This window comes from Citrus clementina, unplaced genomic scaffold, assembly GCF_000493195.1.
Source record: "Citrus clementina cultivar Clemenules unplaced genomic scaffold, Citrus_clementina_v1.0 scaffold_5, whole genome shotgun sequence".
Taxonomy (NCBI): Eukaryota; Viridiplantae; Streptophyta; class Magnoliopsida; order Sapindales; family Rutaceae; genus Citrus; species Citrus x clementina.
Genome location: NW_006262201.1, coordinates 7,237,861 through 7,260,049, shown reverse-complemented (window position 1 = coordinate 7,260,049; position 22,189 = coordinate 7,237,861). Strand labels below are relative to the sequence as shown.

Sequence of the window (22,189 nt, the reverse complement as noted above, 5' to 3'; positions counted from 1 at the left end):
TAAATTTTAGTGACTGCAATCTTTTGGAAGGAGCAATTCCTTTTGATATTGGCTCCTTATTCTCAGTAGAAGCAATAGATTTAAGTGGGAACAATTTTGTCAGCCTACCATCTAGCATAAACCAACTTTTAAAGCTTAAAATTTTTTGCTTGGAGAGATGCCGGAATCTTAAATCGTTGCCAGAGCTTCCACCAGAAATAGTTTTTGTTGGGGCCGAAGGCTGTACTTTGGAAACAATATCTATTAACCCAAAGTTAAACTGGACCGCTGACGTGGCTCTAAATTTTTCAAATTGCTTCAAGCTGGCTGGGGATCAAGTTGGTAGAGACAACTTGATAGCTATGTTGCTGGAACAATGGCTTGTGGTAACTCACTTTCATTAGTCTCTGTCAGTTGATAGTTTTGAGCACTAGGATGTTAGTTTGTTGTTATAATAACATTTAGACTATCAAAATGTTTAACATGTTGGTTTTTGAAGGTTTTGGGTATCTACCAATTTTTTTACCCCTTAAAGAGAAGGACTTGCACGCAAAAATGAGATAGGAAACAAAAATACTTTATTTCCATTTAGTCTTACGTTGAGGTCCTTGGGTGACTGCTTAGTTGCTTAGGACAAGACTTGGCTCTGGCCAGTACAAAGTAAAAAATATGGTCTGGTTCTTGGATAGTCCTCAACTATTGATCGTTCACATATACATATGTTTGGATTAGTGGCTTCTCTAAAATTATCCTTAGCTAAATCTTTATTTCATATCCACAGGAATTGGAACATGGAACTTGTAAGCGAGCTTCCGAAAGAGTGGTAGACCGTAGAAAGAGAAATTAGAAGATATTTCATTCAGACTTGTGACTAATGAATGACAATGAAGTTTTTAAGCGAATTTCTTTTCCTTTGCTTATCTATTAATAATTTCCGTGCTTGTTACATGTGTACAAGCTTACTAATGGTCATTATTTAACATTACAGGAACTCCCTAATTGTTCTTCTCAGTTTCATCTTTTTATTCCTGGGAATGAAATTCCAAGGTGGTTCAGTTATTGGAATATTGGTGGTTCGGTAACAATCCAAGCTTCTGGTCTTAGATCGGATCATAATTTCTCAGGATTTGCTGTTTGTGCGGTATTATCTCTCCCTTGTTGTACGGACATGTCCTACATGGAGATCAATGTAAAATAGAAGCAAAGGAAGATGATTACAACTTCAGCGTTGCCATCCCTAGTTTCGCAACCCTCGAGTCCGATCACCTTTGGCTGGCCTATTTGCCCCTGGAGACTTTTAAAACAAAGCGTTTTCAAGTACTTACAAAGGCTTCTTTCAACATTTTTTACGTTGGTGAAAATTTTTGGGACGCTGCGGTGAAAATGTGTGGTGTTGTTCCAATTCACACGGAAGTGGAAGATTTTGTCTACAAGGGACAACAGCTTCGGCCTCCAATTTGGAATCCATGGCCTTTTGGGTTATGACGGAGCGGCAACAGAAAATTATTTACCCTTTCGTGGTTTGAAGGCAGCAATGCAGCCAGACCGGCGCTACCCAATGAGGTTCTTGGTTCTATTTGCAAGTTCAGCCGTGCCAGAAAAATTAACGATATTTGATCTGGTACCAAGTTAGCCGGATTCTATTAGAGTTCGAATACACATAACATTAGCCTAGAGGTCTGCCGAGCATGGTTCAGAATTATGTAGACTATTTCTGCCGAGCATGGTTCAGGATTATGTAGACTATTAGAGGCTTTAGATCTCCATCCTCATACTAAAGATTTATATACTGCAATCTCTATCCCACACCACGTGGAAGATTTATCTTCTGGCGCTAATATTTCGGGATCTGAATTTATGGAAGCCCCATGCTCAAACTTTGCTACAAGCAATTAAGAAAGCTTAACCGAACTTTAAGACGAATTCAACCAAAAAATTCTAAAAAGTAAATTTAGTAATTAATCCAAATAATTGAAATCTTACAAGTTTAACCTAGATAATATGAACATTCAACTCAAAGGTAGTGAAATTATTAAGTGAAACATATGAACTCATAAGTGAGGGAGTTTAACCGAAATTACGAAATTGTCTAATAAGAAATAAAATTTACTAGAATTTTATCTAAAATATTATTATTGAATGAATTTAGTAGGAACACTAACCACAAAATTGTTGGAATACTAAATTAAAATAAATGAACTAACAAATGAAAAAGACTAACCAAAATTAGAGACATGAAATAAACTTGAAGTATCTAACTAACAAATTGATATTTAGCCAAAAGAATTAGGATATCATTTATTTTTTAGTTTTTACCACTTATTCACATTAAAAAAATTCTCATTAATTATTTTTTGTGTTTATTATTTGAAAATTTCATTTTTAATATTTTTTAGCATTAAAAACAAACTTTAAAAATTATTTAATGAATGTGATGACTTGGCAGCGGCCATTTGCATTATTCTTGTATCATAAGTGAATGTGATAACTCGATGGGCCTCCCATCATGAAGTGAAGCCCCATGTAAGTTCTTCACTTTTTTTTCCCTCGAAAACAATTTTTCCACGTTTACGTCGTTTATTTTATTTATTTTTTCATTCATTCACGTAATTATAAATTGTGCCCACGCGCCATCCCTATTGCGTATTGATGACATCATCAAAACTATTTTTTTATTGAAAATAACTAAATAAGTCTGAAAAAGGGGTTGTGCTTAGGGATGGCAATGGGCACCGCCCGCAGCGGGTTTGCCATTACCAAACCCAAACCCGCACAAAATTTAAATTACCAAACCCACCCGCAACCCGCAGCGAGTTTTAATTTTTTTACAAAAACCCACTCGCAGCGGATTTTAACAATTACCAAACCCGCAATGGTATTCGGCGGATTTTTTGCGGGTTTCCTTATTTAAAATCACAAATGTTTAATATATAAATTTATAATAATAACCTCAAATTCCATATAACATACTCAATTTTATATTTAAATAATGTAAATGAAAAATTAAAATTTCCACATCAATTCAACACAAATTCTCAAATTTAAGTATAAATTACACAAATCCATTTAAAAAACACAAACTAGTATCTAAAAATAATAATTACATTTCATATTATCATTTAAAATAAGCTCCAAGAGAAGATATTCATTTCATTCACCACCATAAGCACCCATCCAACACAATGCCTATAATAATAATTAAGATTAATATTTTCAAATACTAATTCGAAGGAAAATGCCTTTAGTTTTCTTTAGATTATGACTTTAGAATAGGATATAGGCCACATACACACATACACAACTTTGAGCCTTTGGCTATTTGGTAATTTAATTAATGACATTATTTTCTTTATACATTTTTAGATTTAAATTAAATTAAAAATATTTGAAAAAAATATTGCGGGTTTGGTGGATATCCATGCGGGTATCCACCGGATATAAGGTTAATACCAAACCCACCCGCATCCATGTGTGGGTTTTAATTTATAATACTAAACCCGCCCGCAACGGGTAAAATTACCCGCAACGGACGGGTTTTGGCGGATGGGTTTGGACGGATTTGCGGGTACAATTGCCATCCCTAGCTATGCTAGGGTTGAAACATGAGATAATAATGATGGATCAGGATCGATTTTATTTTCATTTGAACAAATTTTGTTAATATGATTGGTGGTTAATAAATTAAAAAAATTTATTAAATTCTAATAATTCACTAACACTAAAACATAAGTGGCATAAAATCTGTAAAAAATCAGGAGTGTTCAGATAAGGAGAGGATCATGATCTAATAATGGTTTACCCACTCCTTTTTCCTAATTTATTATTAATTTTCCTTGTTATTCGAAATTATGCCCCTATGCCGCATGTACCCTATTTCCCCTTCTCCAAACTCAAAATTCAAGTGATTAATGTGCATCGTTATTATTAATTTACTAAAAAAAGTCAATGATGATCTTTTATTTAAGCAGAATAAAAATGTTATTTTTAATATAATAATTTAAATTTAATCCTTTTTTATGAGAACTAATTTATAAGAGGATAAGATAACAAAACGCGGAGACGACAAATCCACAAATTAACACCTACCAAAAAACAAATCATTGAGAGATAATAATGATTATTATTTTTTAACTAATTTCCACCCGCCCTATTGGAGTTTCTAATGAAATCAGTCCATAAATAATGCGAGGAATAAATTACATTAGGAAGTTGCCGTTGGGATGATCGGGCAAAATAGCTGTACAGATAAGACACTGAAAATTATTGGATAATTATATTATTTTATTTTTGTACAATCGGTGCAAGTTACTAGACTCGATTACAAATTAAAAAAGGGAGCTGCTACCTTACGTTGCATGTAAGGTACAGCCTCTCACAAACTCAGATGTGGATCCCACTTGGGCCCACCAGCCTTGTGAGAGGCTGTACCTTACAAGCAACGTAAGGTAGCAAAAGCCATTAAAAAAATGGTAAAGTTTTATTTTTATGTGTTAGTAGGTTTTAGCTTTGAAAATTGGTAAACTTTAAGATACATTTATATATTTTACACTTACTCACATAAATAGTGAGCGGATTTAAGATACATAAAATATAACTTAAGAGATCCTTAAAAATTAATTAATTTTTTATTAGGGTCGATAAGGTTGATAAAATAGCAACGTGCGGTAGTGTAATTAATTGTTTGTTTGTAAATTGATTTTGGTGGGGTATTGATCTTTTACATCCATATTATTGTTAACAAAAAAAATTGACTACTCGTACTGTAAGTCAAAAACTGATGACTGATCAGACCAACCAATTACCAAACCCCACCCAATTGGTCAGAGAGCAGGTGGAGGATTTTGACTTCATTTATTACATTATTTGTAACATCAGGACTATTAGTCTTAAAGACAACAACACAGATACGGTTGAAATTCTTCCAACTAAACATAAGAAACTAAACAATTGATAGAATATTTTGCTAATAAATCCGGGAAATTTACAAAAATAACCATTAATATTTTATTATTTTCGTAATTAACCCTCTCAACTTTTTTCTATCAACATTAGCCAAACACAAGCCTTTCTTCCCAAATTACCCTTCTTTACAGAACAAAACCAACATTGTTTCTCCCATCTCGCCAAACCAAAAGCAGCTTTTCATTCTTGAATCATAAGCCAACGGCGACCGCAAAAGACAACTGTAAAAGTGATATCCGATCATAATCTATCCAAATTCAACACAAATCGACGTCACTTACTGGTATGAATTATTTTCTGAACTTACTGAACTGAGTCGGGTGAATCTGAATCTGGCGACAGGCTGCCTGTCGCAGCAAAACTTGGTGCGACAGGCTGCCTGTCGCAGCAAAACTTGGTGCGACAGGAAATATTTTTTTTTAATTTCAGGCTTAATGGATTCAGTTGTACTTGAATTGTGTTACGATGGTTGGTGGGAGACCCACTCTTGGAGATTTATTAAAATTGTATTATTTTAATTAGGACTGAAATAAAATATTTTTTTTTAATTTCAGGCTTAATGGATTCAGTTGTACTTGAATTGTGTTACGATGGTTGGTGGGAGACATTAGAGAATGGCTGTATGGAGTACGTGAATGGTAAAAATCGAGCTTTTTTGGTTGGAAAAAATTACCTGTTTGATCAGTTATTGACAAGAGTATATGAGGTGTTAAAAATAAATCGTAATGACTATAGTATCACAATGAAGACAACTTTGAGGTCTAGTAACACATTATATCGTATATGTGCAATGCCCATGGATATATGTGATGATGAAATGGTGAGGGTTGTGTTGCATATGGCATCTGACGTAGCTAATTTTGGATGCATTCCTATATTCGTGACCACATCACCTCGAGTTCCGAGCGAAGGTATTGAGCCACATGTCGATACAGAAACTTCGTTTAGAGCAAATATGTCTGGCCCCGATAATGATGAAGAGGTGTTGCCAAGGACAATATCGCTGCAGCAATATTACTCTCCAATCCACGATAATTATGACAACATTGATGATAATGGCGTTACGTTACAGGATGTTGGAGCAACGGTATTTCCAATAACAACGTCGTTGGAGCAACAATATTCTCCGTATCACAACAATGATTTTCGGGACAATGATGATTTTCATAATGAGACAGAGGGGGATAATGTTTGTGCAGAACCTTCTAATAATACAAGGCGGGGCACTCGTTTCAATAATGATGGTGATGATGGAGGAGCCGGTCCTTCGAATGTTCCGTCGTTTCAGGATGAGGATGAGTGTGAAGACAATACTCCTATGAATAACAGAGGCAATAGACCTATTCCTTCTATGGTTCGATCGAGAAGGAGAATTGACCCCCTTACAAGTCTTGCTCCAACTTTACCTTCGAACATGGTTGCTCCAAGCTTTGTTAGCAGTTGTGACTCAGATGATATCAGTGTGGGTAAGCTATTTGCTGAGAAGAATGAGCTTATATTACAACTACGCAAGGTGGCCTTTAGAGATAAGTTTGATTTCAAGATTGCACGGTCTACTACGACACGTTTCGAGGCTCACTGTTGTTCAGAATCATGTAAATGGCGTATTCGAGCAACTAGAAGTTCGAACGAGCAACATGTTCCTTGGGTGGTGAAGAGAATTGATAATGTACACACTTGTCATAATGAGGTATTGGTTGATGGACGTCATCAACTAAGGAGCCGGGTTGTCGATCATATTATCACAGAAAAATATATTCAAGATAAGAGGATTTATACTCCCAATGACATAAGAGCAGATATGCAACAGGAATACGGTGTTCAGTTAACATACCAGCAGGCATATAGGGCGAGAGAAGTTGGTCTTGAAATAGTACGCGGCAACCCTGCAGAGTCATACAACTTGCTCCCTAAATACTCTCACGTACTAACTACAGCGAATGAGGGTACAGTCACTCACCTCGAGCAGGATGGAGATGGTAATTTCTTGTACTATTTTGTAGCACTCGGATCTTCCATCAAGGGGTTTATGCAGTACATTCGGCCTGTCATTGCTGTAGATGGTACTCATCTGAAGGGATTATATCGTGGAAGCATGTTCGTGGCAACATGTCTTGATGGTAACAATCAATTGTATCCGTTAGCCATTGGGATCATGGATTCAGAAAATAATGATGCTTGGGAATGGTTTATGATGAAGTTACATGGAGTGATTGGTGATAGACCTGAGTTGGTAATTATCTCTGATCGATGCACTGCCATAAGGAGAGCCGTTCTTAAAGTATTTCACAATGCAACTCATGGCGTTTTTTTTTACCACGTCAAAGGTAACATTAAGTCACAATTTAGAATGTCCAAAGCTCTTTGGGATGAATTTGAGCCTGCCTTTATTAATGCAGCAAAAGCATATGGCCACGAGGAATTTAAGAGACAACTTGAAGGGTTGTGGATGATCCACTCGGGTGCGGCTGATTACCTAGAAAATAATGTCGGTACGTGTAATTGGGCAAGGTCTCAGTTTGAAGGTAGGAGGTACAGCATTCTTACCACCAACATCGCGGAGAGTGTTAATGCTTTCATGAGGGAACCTCGAAAATTTCCTGTTACTCATCTTGTTGATCACTTCAGGAAAACATTGCAGCAATGGTTTTATGATAGAAAAATTGTGGCTGAATCCATGACTACTCGGCTAACAACATGGGCGGATGAAATAGTCACTGAGAGGAGAACTATAGCTGAAAGAATGATAGTTCGGCCGGTGTCTCCGCATCGCTTTCAAGTTATAGGCGGTGGGCTTAAGGAAGGGTTGGTTGACTTGCAAAAGAGAACTTGCTCCTGCAGAGTGTTTCAGCTTGATCAGCTTGTGTGTGCTCATGCAATTGCGGCGTGTCTAACACACCGGGTGGATTTTATTAACCTTTGCTCGGACTTTTACACTACAGAATCGTTGGCGATGGCTTATGCACAACCAGTGGAGCCAGTTGGTGATGTGGCTGATTGGGAAGTTCCAGATGAAATTCAGGAGCTGCAGGTATACCCACCAGTTGAGGCACCGCCACCTGGACGTCGTAAAGAGCGCAGAATACCCTCGGCTGGCGAGGACGTTGACCGGCGAACTGTAAGATGCGGCCGGTGTCATGAACTTGGCCATAATCGTAAGCGATGTAAGAATCCTATTGCGTCGACTCGAAGTTAGTTGTATTTTGTGTGTTATTCGTTGGTTAAAACTATTATTGTTTTTGTGTTACGTTGGTTAAAACTGTTATTGTTTTTTGTATTTCATTGGTTAAAATTGTTATTATTCATAAAACTTTATTTTATTTTAAAGTTCAAAATGTGAGGCATTAAAATTATATAAAATTAAGTGCGGAAATTAAAAAAAAATGTAAATTTCAACATTGAAATTACTACATAGGTCTACAATATAATATCGTCATTAAATATATCAACCGCAATCTTCTTTCTAAAGTACTCGACATGACTAGCGTTAAACTCCAACCTAAGCCCGAACATTAAATACATCGTAACCATCAATACAAAAACACCGCAATCGCCAGTTCCAGGCTCTTGTTGTGGCGCGCTCTTAACTGCGATAACTTTCCACGGGTCTTCACTCCGCAACTCAGGTCGTATATTGTAGAAGCCAACATATTCCAACCAGCGAGGGAATATAACTTCAAGTGGCTTGAATTTTAACTTGTACCTTTTGTCGTCGCGAAATGTGAGTAATGAGTCATAAATCCAGACTTTATTTTTCCGAAAGTCAACTCGTGCTAGTACCCAATGCGCGCCGTCCAAGTTAACAGGGATGAGTAACTGCATATAAAAATTTAAAAACATGTTCGTTATATATGAAATTGAAATACAACAAAGAAAAAACAACTCCTCGAATATTTTCATTATAGAACATGTGAAATGTAATAAAATACATACCATATCGACATCCGTCATTGATTTTGACATTGTGTGCTGTCGCCCACACAGATAACTATTCAAGCGGTCGTCGAATACCATTGAATCGACTGCACAATTCCCGTTATTCCATAACTGATTCAAGAACACCTAGTACATAGATAACCAAGAAATGCATAAATTAATTAAACTTAAAGGCAATAATTAAAGAAATTAAATAGTATTTGTAAGTTTTGTCGGCACGTTACCCAAAAAAATGTGTCCGTATGTGACACGTTGGAGTAAGGCATTTGGATACTGCCGTTGTTTCCCGCTAATCAAGCGGAGATACTCGTGAATATGCTGTAGAGAAACAGAAATATTACGATTTAAAAAAAAAATTATACACAAATACACAACAGTATACACCACGAGGAAAATATAAATACCTCATCGCCTAGCCATCCCATCGAAGCTGTCCCCAAAATTATTTGAAAGAATGACCGCGGGTGCTGGACGTTCCGGCGGACTCTGATATCACCAGTGAACCATCGATCAAACTCAGCAAACCAACTAGAGTCCTCCAATCCTCTCAGCGGATTTACATCCACACTCGTACTCATGTCAATCGCATGCTCCATGATTTGGGGTCGAGGTAACCTCCGGACGTTCTTACTAACGCCCGGAGGCACCTCTGTGAACACCTGCACGCTCTCCCCACTAACATCCCCGTAGAAACTAACCAATGACGTGGGCACCTCTGTGAACACCTGCACGCTCTCCCCACTAACATCCCCGTAGAAACTAACCAATGACGTGGGCGTAGACAAATTTTCATTAATTATCAAATTAAAAGTTAAACGAACATAATTATTTAATATAAATTAGCTTACCGCATACGAGCGTGCAGTGAGAGAATCCTTATTTGGACGTTTAGAAAATGTGTCGATGAAGCCAACAACGGTTTCTTTAAAATCTTTTAATTCTGACTTTATTTCATACACGTTACGATCAATCTTATCCAGCCGTCGTCGTACGTAATCATTAAACTGCTTTGTCCTCGACTAATACAAAAGAAAAAAATAAAACTTTAGAATAACAATAAAAAAATAATAACAACCAAAGTGAAAAATATCGTATATTATTTATAACCTCAGAATCCCGTGCGTCATCAGAGTTGTCTGTTTGCTGCTGGTCATCAACAGCCACCTCATCCTCAAAAGTGTCATGACGCTGCTCAAAAGCGTCATGACGCTGCTCAAAAGTGTCATGACGCTGCTCTGGTATTGGGTTTGGTATGTCGTCATGATCGTCATGCTCGTCCGATTGTCTTGTAACCGACGGCATCGCGTTGATTGAGGGTTGGTGCTGTATAAAGTATCATTTAAAATTACTAAATGAAAAGTCAAAAATTTCGATAAAAAAAATTTTTGTACTTACAGTATACCGACCTTATGAACCCAGTCTGGAATGCTTGGCAAGTAATCCTTCACAGAGAGCCAATATTTTCTGCTACTCTCCTTTGAATTTGGCTCAAGAGTTTGTAAAACGTCCGTCTGCCATAAATTTAATTGAAAAATTTAAGTAAGTAAACCCAACTTAAATTTAGTAAAGTTAAAAAAATAAGTAATACATATTACTTACAAGACGAGATTCGTCGTTGAAGAACGAATAAACCTCCGCAAAGTTGATTCTCGAAGACGCCATAGGCTTCCATTGCAGAATGCGGGGAATCTTACTCTTCGTTTTGACGACCCATGTTGATGGTAACCCTCCGATTGCTTCATAAATCCAAGCCTACAACAACCAAAGTGAAAAATCAAATAAAACAACTATCAAATATTTAATAATATAAAACTTATTAATAAACAAAAAAAAGCACCTGCACCCCAGACGTAAATCCGTAAAGATTGTATTTTTCAATATTATGATCTGGATTTTTCAACCGAGTCTTCTTAAATTTCTCGTCTTTTTCGAACAGTGCATTGTCAAGACTCTCATAAATCATTTCCCACGACAATAGACCCCATGGACGCTTTCGGAAGTACTGAATATCATCAACTTGGTCAAGCCAATCGAAATTAATTTGACAGTGATTTTTTCTTGCATTTAGTACTCTGTCCGCAAAATAAAACAACGCAATCTTTAATGCGTCCATATCGTCTATTTCCTCGAAATTCAACTCCTTAAATACGGCATCAAATTGCTTCACATTAATCTTACGATGCACACCACCAAAATACGTATTCCGTAGCCTCTGCTCCATTTCATCATTTTTTTCATTGGTATCAACACCAAATGAAAGTCCAGTAACCAAGCACCATTCGACAATTGACAAGTGAATCAAATGCTTACCAATTTGAAACCATAACTGATCCTCACGGCTATCTTCTTCATGAGCCACTTGACGCAGTAAAAGATTATGCAAAATTACCCCACTAAATGGAAAACTTCGACACTCCAAGAAATGCCCAAATATATCCTTTTTGAACATACTCAACTGCCGGTTTGTTAATTTTTCCTCGATAGCTTTTACGACCGAAGATAACATACACATGCTCGAAATTCGACCAGGAAAGTGATCAGCATAACGAAAATACATCTTGCCTACTTCAATATCCGGTGATTCTGATTTCGCCATGTATCTGTAATATTTATAAAATTATTACATTATATTTACAGAAATAAAAAATTAACTCGTAAAAAAAAAACTCTAATTTTTTGGTGCGACAGGCAAGCCTGTCGCTCCAAAAAACTCGTGCGACAGGCCCTGTCGCACCAAAGCTGGTGCGACAGGCGCGCGCCTGTCGCACCAAAAAATTGGTGCGACAGCGCCTGCTGTCGCACCAGATTTGGTGCGACCGCAGGCCGCGCATGGGCGCGCGCTGCTGCCCAGCGATGGGCGCCGGTGCGCGCCCTGCCCCCCTCCCTCCCCACCCCCAAAATTAAGCGCAATCACTCCAAAATCAAAAACAGTACTCCCAAACACCACCAACCACCACAAACATCATCACCACCATTATCAATCTCAAGCTATAACTATTATTATTCTAAAATCTCATTTTAAATTAATGAAAATAAGAAAAATGACTAACCTAGGTTTTGTTGAAGGTTGTGGATCGTAGATCGGATGCCGGTGAGAGATGGAGCCGCCGCCGACGGGGTTGATGTCGCCGCCGATGATGGGAGTTGGATCGGTTTGGGAGAGATAAGAGAAAGGGAGTGTTGGGGAAGAGATGAGGGAGGGGTATTTTGGACTCAAATGTTGTTTAATGGCTAATGTTGATAGAAATATTTTTGGGGGGTTAAGATGAAAAAAAGCAAAGTTTTTTTGGTTATTAGTGTAAATTTCCCAATAAATCCGCTGCTTTATTACAAACTCCTTAGATATGTCTAACTTGAAAGAATGCTTTAGAGAGAGTAAATGCTTCACTTAAAAAATAAGTTAGAATAACTCAGACACTCAATACAAGTACTACGTCAATCCAAAATTAATTGAACCATACAAAATGAATCTAATTTAACTATTAGTGGAGATAAACCCACCGCTCTAGTAAGCCGCATTTCAAAGCCAAAGGCTGCCTCATCAAAACCAACATCATCAGAGAAAACATTGCTCCAGGGGTTTTCTCTAATTAAAACTATTTAATCTAGAAGAAATTTAATATAACCACTACTTATATGATAATTTTTCAAAAACAAAAATATGTAATTCATAATATTTTTTATTTATTATATTACTGACATGATAATTCTCTGATATATTTTAAAATTTCTTTCAATATAGTCTATCAAATTATTAATTTTATTGAGTTGCATCAACTAACATCTCAAATAAATTTTAGTTGTCCGGAATAAATTATTCATTAATAGAATGTAATTTAACATTAGATGTATTGAATTTTCTTTAGCATACATGGCAAAAGAGCATAAAACATATATATAATGGATTAATTATTTAAAATAATAAAAAATTAATAATAATAATAAAATAACGGATATATAGTGTATTAGATGCACCGTAGTTATACTTCAAATTGTTATACAAAATCGTTATTGTACATTCATCGTTTTCTTTAATTTTACTCGGGTTATATATTATTTTGAATACTTATTTAAATTTTGATATAAATTTTAAGTCATTAATTTTATATAATTTAATGATAGATGAATTAATATTATTATATATTATTTTGATTTTTTATATTTATTATTAAATAATATAAAATCAATCACTCAAATTTTATATCACAATTTAAAATATAAAAAATTAAATTACAAAAACCCTCCCTATTTTATTTATTTATATTTTCATTCACTCACGTAATCCCTTACGTTGTGCCACGCCGTCCACACCCTGCATTGATGATATCCTCAAAACGGTCATCGGACGTCATTTGGTCTATCAAATCAAATTATTAAGACAGTCCAACGTCGCTGTCGAAAACTCGCCGACACCGCTTCAGATTTTTTACTTTTTATTTTATAATCTTTTCATTTGCTTAAACGCTTCTCTAAACTCTAATAGCCACAGATCCCAAAGGCCTTCGAAATGGCGGCCTCTCATACTTCGTCTTCTTCCACTCATCATCAAATTCTTCAAACCAAATACGACGTCTTTTTGAGTTTCAGAGGCGAAGACACTCGCAACAATTTCACCGACCACCTCCACGCTGCTTTAATTCGCAACGGATTCGTCGCATTTAAGGACGACGAAACACTGGAGAGAGGAAACGAGATTTCATCAGAGCTCTCGAAAGCAATTGAAGAATCCAATGTTTCGATTGTAATCTTATCGAAAAACTACGCTTCTTCCCCGTGGTGTTTGGATGAGCTTGCGAAAATTGTTGAGTGCGGGAACAAGAAGAAGGATCGTAAAGTTTTCGCCGTCTTTTACGGCGTAGATCCGGCAGATGTGCGGAAGCAGAAAGGAGAAGATTTTGAGAGAGTGTTTGCTAAATATGAAGAGGAGTTTAAGGAGAATCAAGAGAAGGTGCTAAAATGGAGAGCTGCTTTGACAAGAGTCGCCAGTCTCGCTGGATTGCACTTGCAGGACAGGTTCTTTCCATTAATTTATTTATTATTGTTTAATTATTTATTCACGCTAATAATTTTTTACTTATTTAGTTGTGACGTGTCACCATTTGCCTGATACAAACACACACACGTCACATCGCTGGAGACCTGATCTGTTTAGAAGCTACAACATAGTCAAATTTTTATCAGAATTAATTTTGAATTGTTTTTATTACGAGTGCTGCTGTTTTTACCCGGAGTCAAACTCCAAATGGGTTTCTTTGTCTTTTTCTTTTCTGAAAGGAATTGGTTTCTTTTTTATACTTTTTAAATTTCTTATAGAACTGTGAAATGTCTAATAAATTAAGACTATTCTTATTTCAAATTAAACTTCTTTTAATCCACTCCTTGAATTTAGATTCTAATAAATAGGACATTTTTATGTATTATCTTATGTTTATTTTTAAGGTATTATAGTATTTTTGTTAACCTAGATTTGTTAAATTGAGAATAGTGAAATGTAAATAACCTTAATATTCGACTATCTATAGTATTTTTAATTATAACTTCTTCTAAATTAATCATTGAGGAAGATATTGTCTACACTATTTTTTATATTGTATCTTTCATTAACTCTTAGTTTAATGTTACAATATATATAACTTCTTATTACAATTAGTCTTCCTAAATTATTAACTTGTTTAATATATTGTCTAAATGCTTCAATAGAGCAATATTGAAATGATCTTGGACTATACAAACCATTAGAACAAAAACTCATAGATAAATCACTAATATTAACTCCACAATTATTGTTGGATTTTGGTTTTCTTAATCAAATCATTGTTCGAAACCCAGTCTAGATAGATGCATTAGGAAGAAAATTAGCATCAATCATGCTTAACCTAATGGCAGTACGAAAATGATTTGTGGTGGCTTATATCCAATAAAAAGCACCAGAATGGAGATTCAAGGAAGATGTATATTATGAGTTTCAAGCCCAACACTCATATTTTTTCTTAAGGGATCTAACAACTTTAAAGAACTTGAAAACTTAAAAGGTTTGAATATTCCTTGGATCTACACAACTAATTCTTTAACCAAGTAGATTAGACATTGGAAAACTGGAATAATAGCAAGGGAATTTGAGATTTGAGAATTTACTGGTCATTCTAAATTGATTGCTAAAGATTTTAATCAAAAGATATATTCTCTTCAAGATATACCCGAAATCCCTTTTATTTCAAAGACCACAAATTATCAACTTGTAGATTTTTATCGAGAGCAATACAAAGAAGATATCAAGGCCTACAAATCTCTTATGAAAGATCTATCAAGTGAAGAAGAAGATAAAGGTAGAAACTTCTACAACGATTTAGATGGTATTGAGGCCCATAACCTTGACAACATGTTATAACCTTGATTCGGTAGTGGTCCACTCACTACCTTTTTAAAGCACAACTTTAAAAAGAAAAGGTCGCGGTGATAATTCTGTCGATACTCACCTTTTTTGCATGGACGTAAAGACAACATCTTTTTCTCAATGGATACCAAACTCCCTAGAATTTGGTCCACACATTTGGAAAGCAAGAGATAAGAATAAAGGCTTTTAGGAACTCTATAAATAGGAGTTGTTTTCCTTTAGGGAGGATTATAAGATCATATAAAAAAAAAATCTTGTGGCAAAATTCAATTTGTAGAACTTCCAAGGCACTTGTTCAATTTCCTAAAAGTCATTACAAGTAAGTTAGTTTTATTCAGCATAATGTATTGCAACTAAGTTACTTAGTTCTTCTCTAACAAAGAAACCCAATCTTTTGTAGACTTCTATATGTTTATAAAAGAATAACTTTATATGTTGCAAATCTTTTACCTTTTATTTGTATTTAAAGAATGTTTTCTATATGTAAAGAATAAAATTAGACTATAGAACAAAATTTAGGTTTTCAGAAAAATCTAAGCCTTAAAAAAGGACCTTTGAGTGCCCAATTTTGCTCCTAAGTACCGTTTTAGCTCAAGGATATGCATTCGAAAGAAAAAGGGTGGTTTTGTATTGGGATTTCCATGCCCCAAATAGAGAGAGCGTTTTTTTCAAAAACCTTTAGTTTTAATCAAAAAGTTTAATTTTATACTCTGAACTGTTACAAAATAGTTTTTCAACTTTTTTCTTTTTACAAATTTGGTTAATATTGTTGACAAAACTTGTTATCTAAGAAATTTGACGAAAGTTTATAAAAGAATCTAGGAGTATCTAGTAGAGAAGAACAACTGCTTATAACAATTTTTTTAATCAAAATTTGCTTGCATGCCTTTAGATAATTATACTTGTTTTACTTTATAAAATTGTTTTATTGAAGCATTTTGTGAATATATTAAACAAGTTGATAATTTAAGAAGACTAGTCGTAATAGGAAGTCATAAAGATTATAGTATTAAACTAAGTGTTATAACAAATAGAAGAATAGAAGTAGCATTTAACGAAGGATGTAATACAAGAAATAGTATAAAAAATACCATTCCTGAATGATTAATTTAGAAGACGTTATAATTAAAAATATTAAAAATAGTTGAATGTTATCATTATTTACATTTTGTTGTTCTCGACTTAGCAGATCTGAGTTAATAATAATACTAGAATACCTTAAAAATAAATGTAGGAGAATACATAGAGTTATCCCGGTACTAGAATGCAAAATTCAGTTGTCAATGGATTAATAGGAAAAGTTTAAAATAGTATTAGTCTTTAAATATTAGACTTTTTACAATTTCATAAGTTTAGAAAATATAACAAAAGAACCATTTTTGAGATTTGACTGTGGACTTAACTCAGGATAAATAGCAACACTATTATTATAGCATAGTCTGGAATGTTTTGACTCAAGATCATGTTAATTTACAACTATTGTTAAATATAAATTATAATTCTTTGATTTGACTAACAAGCACATTGGCAATACGTGACGACTTTTGTTTTTATTAAAAATCTCTTTTATTTAAACATTTTCCCATTTATCCTAACAAGTAAGTTTGTATATAACTAAATTTAAAATCAATCAAGTATAAACAAATTTCTTAGGAAAAATGAGAAAATATTTAAAGAAAAGAGAAATTTTCAATAAAGACTAGATTAGCCATGTGTTATCAAAATGTCTAACTCCTTAGTCAAATCAAAGAATTACACGTAACAACAGCTGTTAGTTTTTTTTTTTCTAAAAGAAAGTAAACCTTTCATTAAACTAAACTTTCAGCTATACATAACACATCAGTTGGGAAATTGTTTCTCTAGATAACAGATTCTGAGCTACACAAAGCTCTTTTAGCTAAAAAATGGGCAAAATCATTACACTTCCTTGGAACATGTTGGAAAGATATCAATTGGAAATCTTGTGTGCTCTTGTGGATGTCTGACATAGTCCACCAAATCTCTGTCCTGTTGCTAACTTTCTTGTTTGCTAAGTCAGCTACATTTTTGCAGTCGGTCTCTATAATCACACTTGACAGACTAAGATCCTTGGCTACCTCCATACCCCGCTTGACAGCATGAGCTTCTGCTATAGCTATGTTCCCCTGGAAATTCATGCTTTTCACTGCTGCTGCTAACACTTGCCCTCGATGATTTCTGATACCACGCCCAAGCCTGCACTCTTCCTATCTTCTTTGACTGCTGCATCAACATTGACTTTCACTTTGTTGTTTGGTGGTGGAGTCCGTATCTGCATCTTTCCCTCTACTGTATTTCCATGGCTCTCCCGTTCTTTAACCTGCTGTGCCTGATACACTTCCATAACTGCTTTGCCCCTAGCCACTGACCCTATTGGGTCTAACTTTTTCCCTTGAAAAAGGAGTTTGTTTCTAGCATGCCAAGCAACCCACCAAATCGTGGCCACGTAATCTACCTCATACTTAGCCCAATTATTCATGGCCCCAATCATGACACTAAGCATGTCTTCTCTAATGACACTCTTCACCTCATTCTCCAAGTGAGTACATTTCCAGATTTTCCAAGCCACTCTGCATTCCATCAAGGCATGGAAAACATCTTCACAACCTGCTTTGCATAAATGGCATGTCGGTTCCTTAAGCACTTTCCTTCTCCACAGATTTTCTGCCGTTGGCAGCAGGTTCTTTGCAGCTTTCCACACAAAGATCTTAATTTTCTCTGGTAAGTTTAGCCTCCAAATATGTTGCCAGCCCTGTGGAGCTCTTGTAGATCCAGCTGGAGATTCAGAGAACTTAATTTTGAGAGGTAGTTGATAGCCACTCTTTGTTGAGTATATACCTTTCTTATCATAATGCCATATCACCATATCTTCTTGAGGAGTTCTCAGTAAAGGGATATTCCTTATGATTTCAGCATCTTCCTTTGCAAAGTTTTGATTGATCATTGTTTCATTCCATTGGAGATTTTGATCAAGAAGCTTTGAGACTCTAGATTCAGTAGGCAAGGACTGTACTAGGATTGGTTTGAAGGTTGAGGGCCTAGGAATCCAGTTGCTTGAATGAATCTGAATTTTTTCTCCATTTCCTATCCTCCACCTAATCCCTTTTTGCAGCACATGTCTCCCCCACACAATACTCCTCCAGATGTAGGAAGGGTTCGAGCCTATTTTTGCCTTGAGGAAATCTGTTTGCTTGTAATATTTTGCTTTTAGCACCTTGGCTACCAAGCAACAACTATTAGTTAGAATAACCCTTAGACTCAATTTAGGCCATATCATAAATCTACTGTTAATTCAAGACTCGGCGGAAAAGTTTCAAATGAGCCTTGATTCCCAGGGCTCATCATAGCCAATTGAGTCTAACCATGAAGAAATTCTACAATGCATCAAGATAATACAACTAATTGATGTATGAATGACATGTGTAATTAAATATAATGTAAATATCACTTGTAAAGTGATTTTTTAAAATAAATAAATACATGTCATAACATCATTTGTTTGTTATATTGTTGACATGATACCTTTGATGTATTGTAAAATTTCTCCTAATCATGAATGTGTCATTAGAAAAAGCACAATTGTAAAAGTAGAGTGGTGACAGAGAGCCACCTCAACCTCGCAAAGTAAAGTTGAACTAATAACAACACAGATACTTCAAATTTTAGATGTTCAGTAAGAGAGAGCTCACTCCAATCTTACCTCAATTTCAGATGAGAATAAAGAAAAATTAAAATAATAATAAAATTAGGGAAATTATCATTTAACTACCAGAGTTATTATGACATATCATGTCAGTACCTTGGTTTGCCGAAAAGTACATTTTACTACCAAACATTTGTGCCGTTATCAATTCGCTACTATTCCGTTAAGAAAACATTAATGTTTAACAGAAATTGAGTTAAAAGTCGATTTTACCCCCAAGAGTTTAAAAGACAATTTTACCCTTTGTAATTTAAGCTTTAAAAAAGAAGTCAACAATAACGATCTTAGGGTTTAATTTTTTAATTCTTTAATCTTTAATTATTTTCCAAAAATGCAATGTTTAGGCTTCAACCTAAAATGCCTTTAATGCCCTTACAGCTAGAAATGTCTTTGGTGCCCTTATGACATTAGCAAATTTTTAATGTTCTTAACAGAATAGTAGTGAATTGATAACGGTGCAAACGTGTAGTAGTAAAATGTCCTATTCGACAAACCATGGTACTGACATGATATGTCAGAATAACTTTGATAATAAAATGATAATATCCGATAAAATTATTCCGAATTCTAAATTAATAATAAGTTTACCTGGAAATTTTGTTTTGTTGGGGTTGAAGTGGGGTTCATTGGTCGCAGACATAAAATTTTTCATAAAAGTAAAACTATTACAAGCTGTTTCATCAATTATGGTCTATGGCAACATTTTTGTTTTGTGAGTCTCGAGTTGAGCATCAATAAATATTTTAGGCACTTTATTTTTGGCAAATTAATGTTTCCTGTTTGGATTTATTGTTCTTCAACGTAGGCATGAATCAGAATTGATCAAAGACATTGTTAAAGAGATATCAAAAAGATTAAACCCAACGTTCTCAAGTGATGTTGATGGCCTTGTTGGAATAGCGTCACGCATGGAGAAAATGAATGGATATTTAGAAGCAGGATTAGATGATGTTCGGTTCATTGGTATTTGTGGAATGGGTGGAATTGGAAAAACTACGCTTGCTAAAGTTTTATACAATACGCTAAAAGATCAATTTGAAGCTAGCAGCTTTCTTGCCAACGTTAGAGAAGTCTCTGTAACAAGAGGTCTGGTTCCTTTACAAGAACAGCTTCTTTCTGAGGTCCTCATGGAAAGAAATTTAATCATATGGGACGTTCATAAAGGAATTAATTTGATTAGACGGCGGCTATGTCGCAAAAGAGTCCTTGTCATTCTTGATGATGTGGATCAATTAGAACAATTACAAACGCTGGTTGGAAATCATGATTGGTTCGGTTTTGGGAGTAGAATAATTATTACAAGTAGAGATGAACATGTGCTGAAGAGCCACGGAGTAACAAATACGTATAAGGTTCGAGGACTGGATTATGTTGAAGCTCTCCAACTCTTTCATTTGAAAGTTTCCAAAGGCAAACAACCCACAGATTACCGTGTTGAGCTCTCGAAATATGTAGTCAATTATGCAGGAGGGCTTCCATTAGCAATTGAAGTTTTGGGATCCTTTTTGTGTGGTCGAAGTGTTGAGGAATGGAAAAGTGCTTTGAATAGGCTACAAGAAGCTCCTAATGAAAAAGTTTTGAAAGGTCTCAGAATAAGTTATGATGGACTTGATAGAAGAGATAAAGAAATATTCTTAGATATTTGCATGTTTCTTCAAGGGGAAGGACGAAGATCGCGTCAGGAAAAAACTAGACAGTTGCGGTTTTAACTCAGATATTGGGATAAGAGAACTCCTAGACAAATCCTTGATAACTATTGTAAATAACAAATTGTGGATGCATGATTCGCTACAAGAAATGGGTTGGGAAATTGTTCGAGAGCACCATAGTGACAAGCCCGGCAAATGGAGTAGATTATGGCTTTATAAGGATGTGTATCATGTTTTATCAACAAATATAGTAAGATATTTGTCAGGGAACATAATTCCATACATTATTGTCTTACTAAAAGTGAAAACTATAGTTCAAGATAACTTCTCTCTGTTTTGATCATTGATTTTCACCTTTCAATTTTATTTCTGTTTCCTTTATTTATTAGGGAACAGATGTAGTTGAAGCTATAATTGTTGATGTGCCTGAGATGACGCAATTGGAAGCTAAATCATTTTCAACCATGAGCAATCTGAGGTTACTTGAAATCAATAATGTTTATCCTACGGGCAATCTTGAATACCTCTCAAATAATTTGCGGTATCTCAAATGGCATGGATACCCGTTTAATTCTTTGCCCGTGAGTTTCCGACCAGAAAAACTTTTTAAGTTGAACCTGTGTAGTAGTCGCGTCAAATATCTTTGGAAGGGCATAAAGGTATCATTTCTGAATTGCATTCAGTATACACAGCATAATTGTCACTGAAGGAAGTTTTTGGTAATTTATTTATTGTTTCTTGCAGCCTTTGAAGGAGTTGAAATCCATGAATCTCATTCACTCTCGTAACCTTATCAGAACCCCTGACTTTACAGGGGTTCCAAATCTTGAGCGGCTGAATCTTGAAGGCTGTACAAGATTGCTCGAGGTTCACCAATGTGTTGGAACTCTTAAAAGACTAATTTTATTGAATTTAAAAGACTGCAGAAATCTTGTCAGCTTTCCAAAAAATGTCTGTCTTATGAAGTCTCTAAAGATACTGTGTCTTTGTGGATGTTTAAAATTAGAGAAATTGCCTCAGGACTTTGGGGAAGTTGAGTGTTTGGAAGAACTAGATGTAGGTGGCACTGCAATAAGACAAATACCACCCTCCATTGTACAGTTGGTGAATCTCAAAATATTCTCTCTCCTTGGATGTAAAGGACAACCCCCCAAAATCTTGAGTTCAGATTTCTTCCTTTCGTTGTTGTTGCCAAATAAAAATTCTGATTCCATGTGCTTTTCCTTTCCTCGTTTCACTGGTTTAAGCTCTCTACAAACTTTAGATCTTAGTGACTGCAATCTTTTGGAAGGAGCAATTCCTTTTGATATTGGCTCCTTATTCTCATTAGAAGCAATAGATTTAAGCGGGAACAATTTTGTCAGCCTACCATCTAGCATAAACCAACTTTTAAAGCTTAAAATTTTTTGCTTGGAGAGATGCCGGAATCTTAAATCGTTGCCAGAGCTTCCACCAGAAATAGTTTTTGTTGGGGCCGAAGACTGTACTTCTTTTGAAACAATATCTCCTTCTGCAAAATTAGGCCGCTCGGGTGATAAGGTAGCACCC

General features: G+C 35.3%; 3 protein-coding genes and 1 long non-coding RNA gene across 4 annotated transcripts in view; 3 read left to right on the top strand and 1 right to left on the bottom strand.

Moving 5' to 3' along the window:
* Positions 1–7,684: 7,684 nt before the first annotated feature.
* On the top strand, positions 7,685–8,137 carry LOC112097838. Its single transcript, XM_024183423.1, has one exon. The coding sequence runs from the start codon at positions 7,685–7,687 to the stop codon at positions 8,135–8,137; it is 453 nt and encodes a 150-aa protein (XP_024039191.1).
* A 518-nt stretch (positions 8,138–8,655) lies between these two features.
* LOC112097650 lies at positions 8,656–9,124 on the bottom strand. Its single transcript, XR_002905115.1, has 3 exons — positions 9,102–9,124; positions 8,875–9,003; positions 8,656–8,757 (listed from the first exon to the last, which is right to left on the bottom strand). It is a non-coding gene; the product is annotated as an uncharacterized LOC112097650 (long non-coding RNA).
* A 3,989-nt stretch (positions 9,125–13,113) lies between these two features.
* On the top strand, positions 13,114–20,754 carry LOC18041396 (TMV resistance protein N). The gene is made up of 2 exons (XM_024184711.1): positions 13,114–13,890; positions 19,798–20,754. Exons 1-2 carry the CDS (start codon positions 13,385–13,387, stop codon positions 20,699–20,701), a joined length of 1,410 nt encoding a protein of 469 aa, XP_024040479.1. The 5' UTR covers positions 13,114–13,384; the 3' UTR covers positions 20,702–20,754.
* A 35-nt stretch (positions 20,755–20,789) lies between these two features.
* Positions 20,790–22,189, top strand: part of LOC18041395 (TMV resistance protein N) — a 13,209-nt gene continuing 11,809 nt past the window's right edge. Inside the window, exons 1-3 of the mRNA XM_024183422.1 lie at positions 20,790–20,891; positions 21,031–21,300; positions 21,386–22,180. Coding sequence (XP_024039190.1) covers positions 20,790–20,891; positions 21,031–21,300; positions 21,386–22,180 — 1,167 coding nt within the window. The remainder of the gene's footprint in view (positions 20,892–21,030; positions 21,301–21,385; positions 22,181–22,189) is intronic.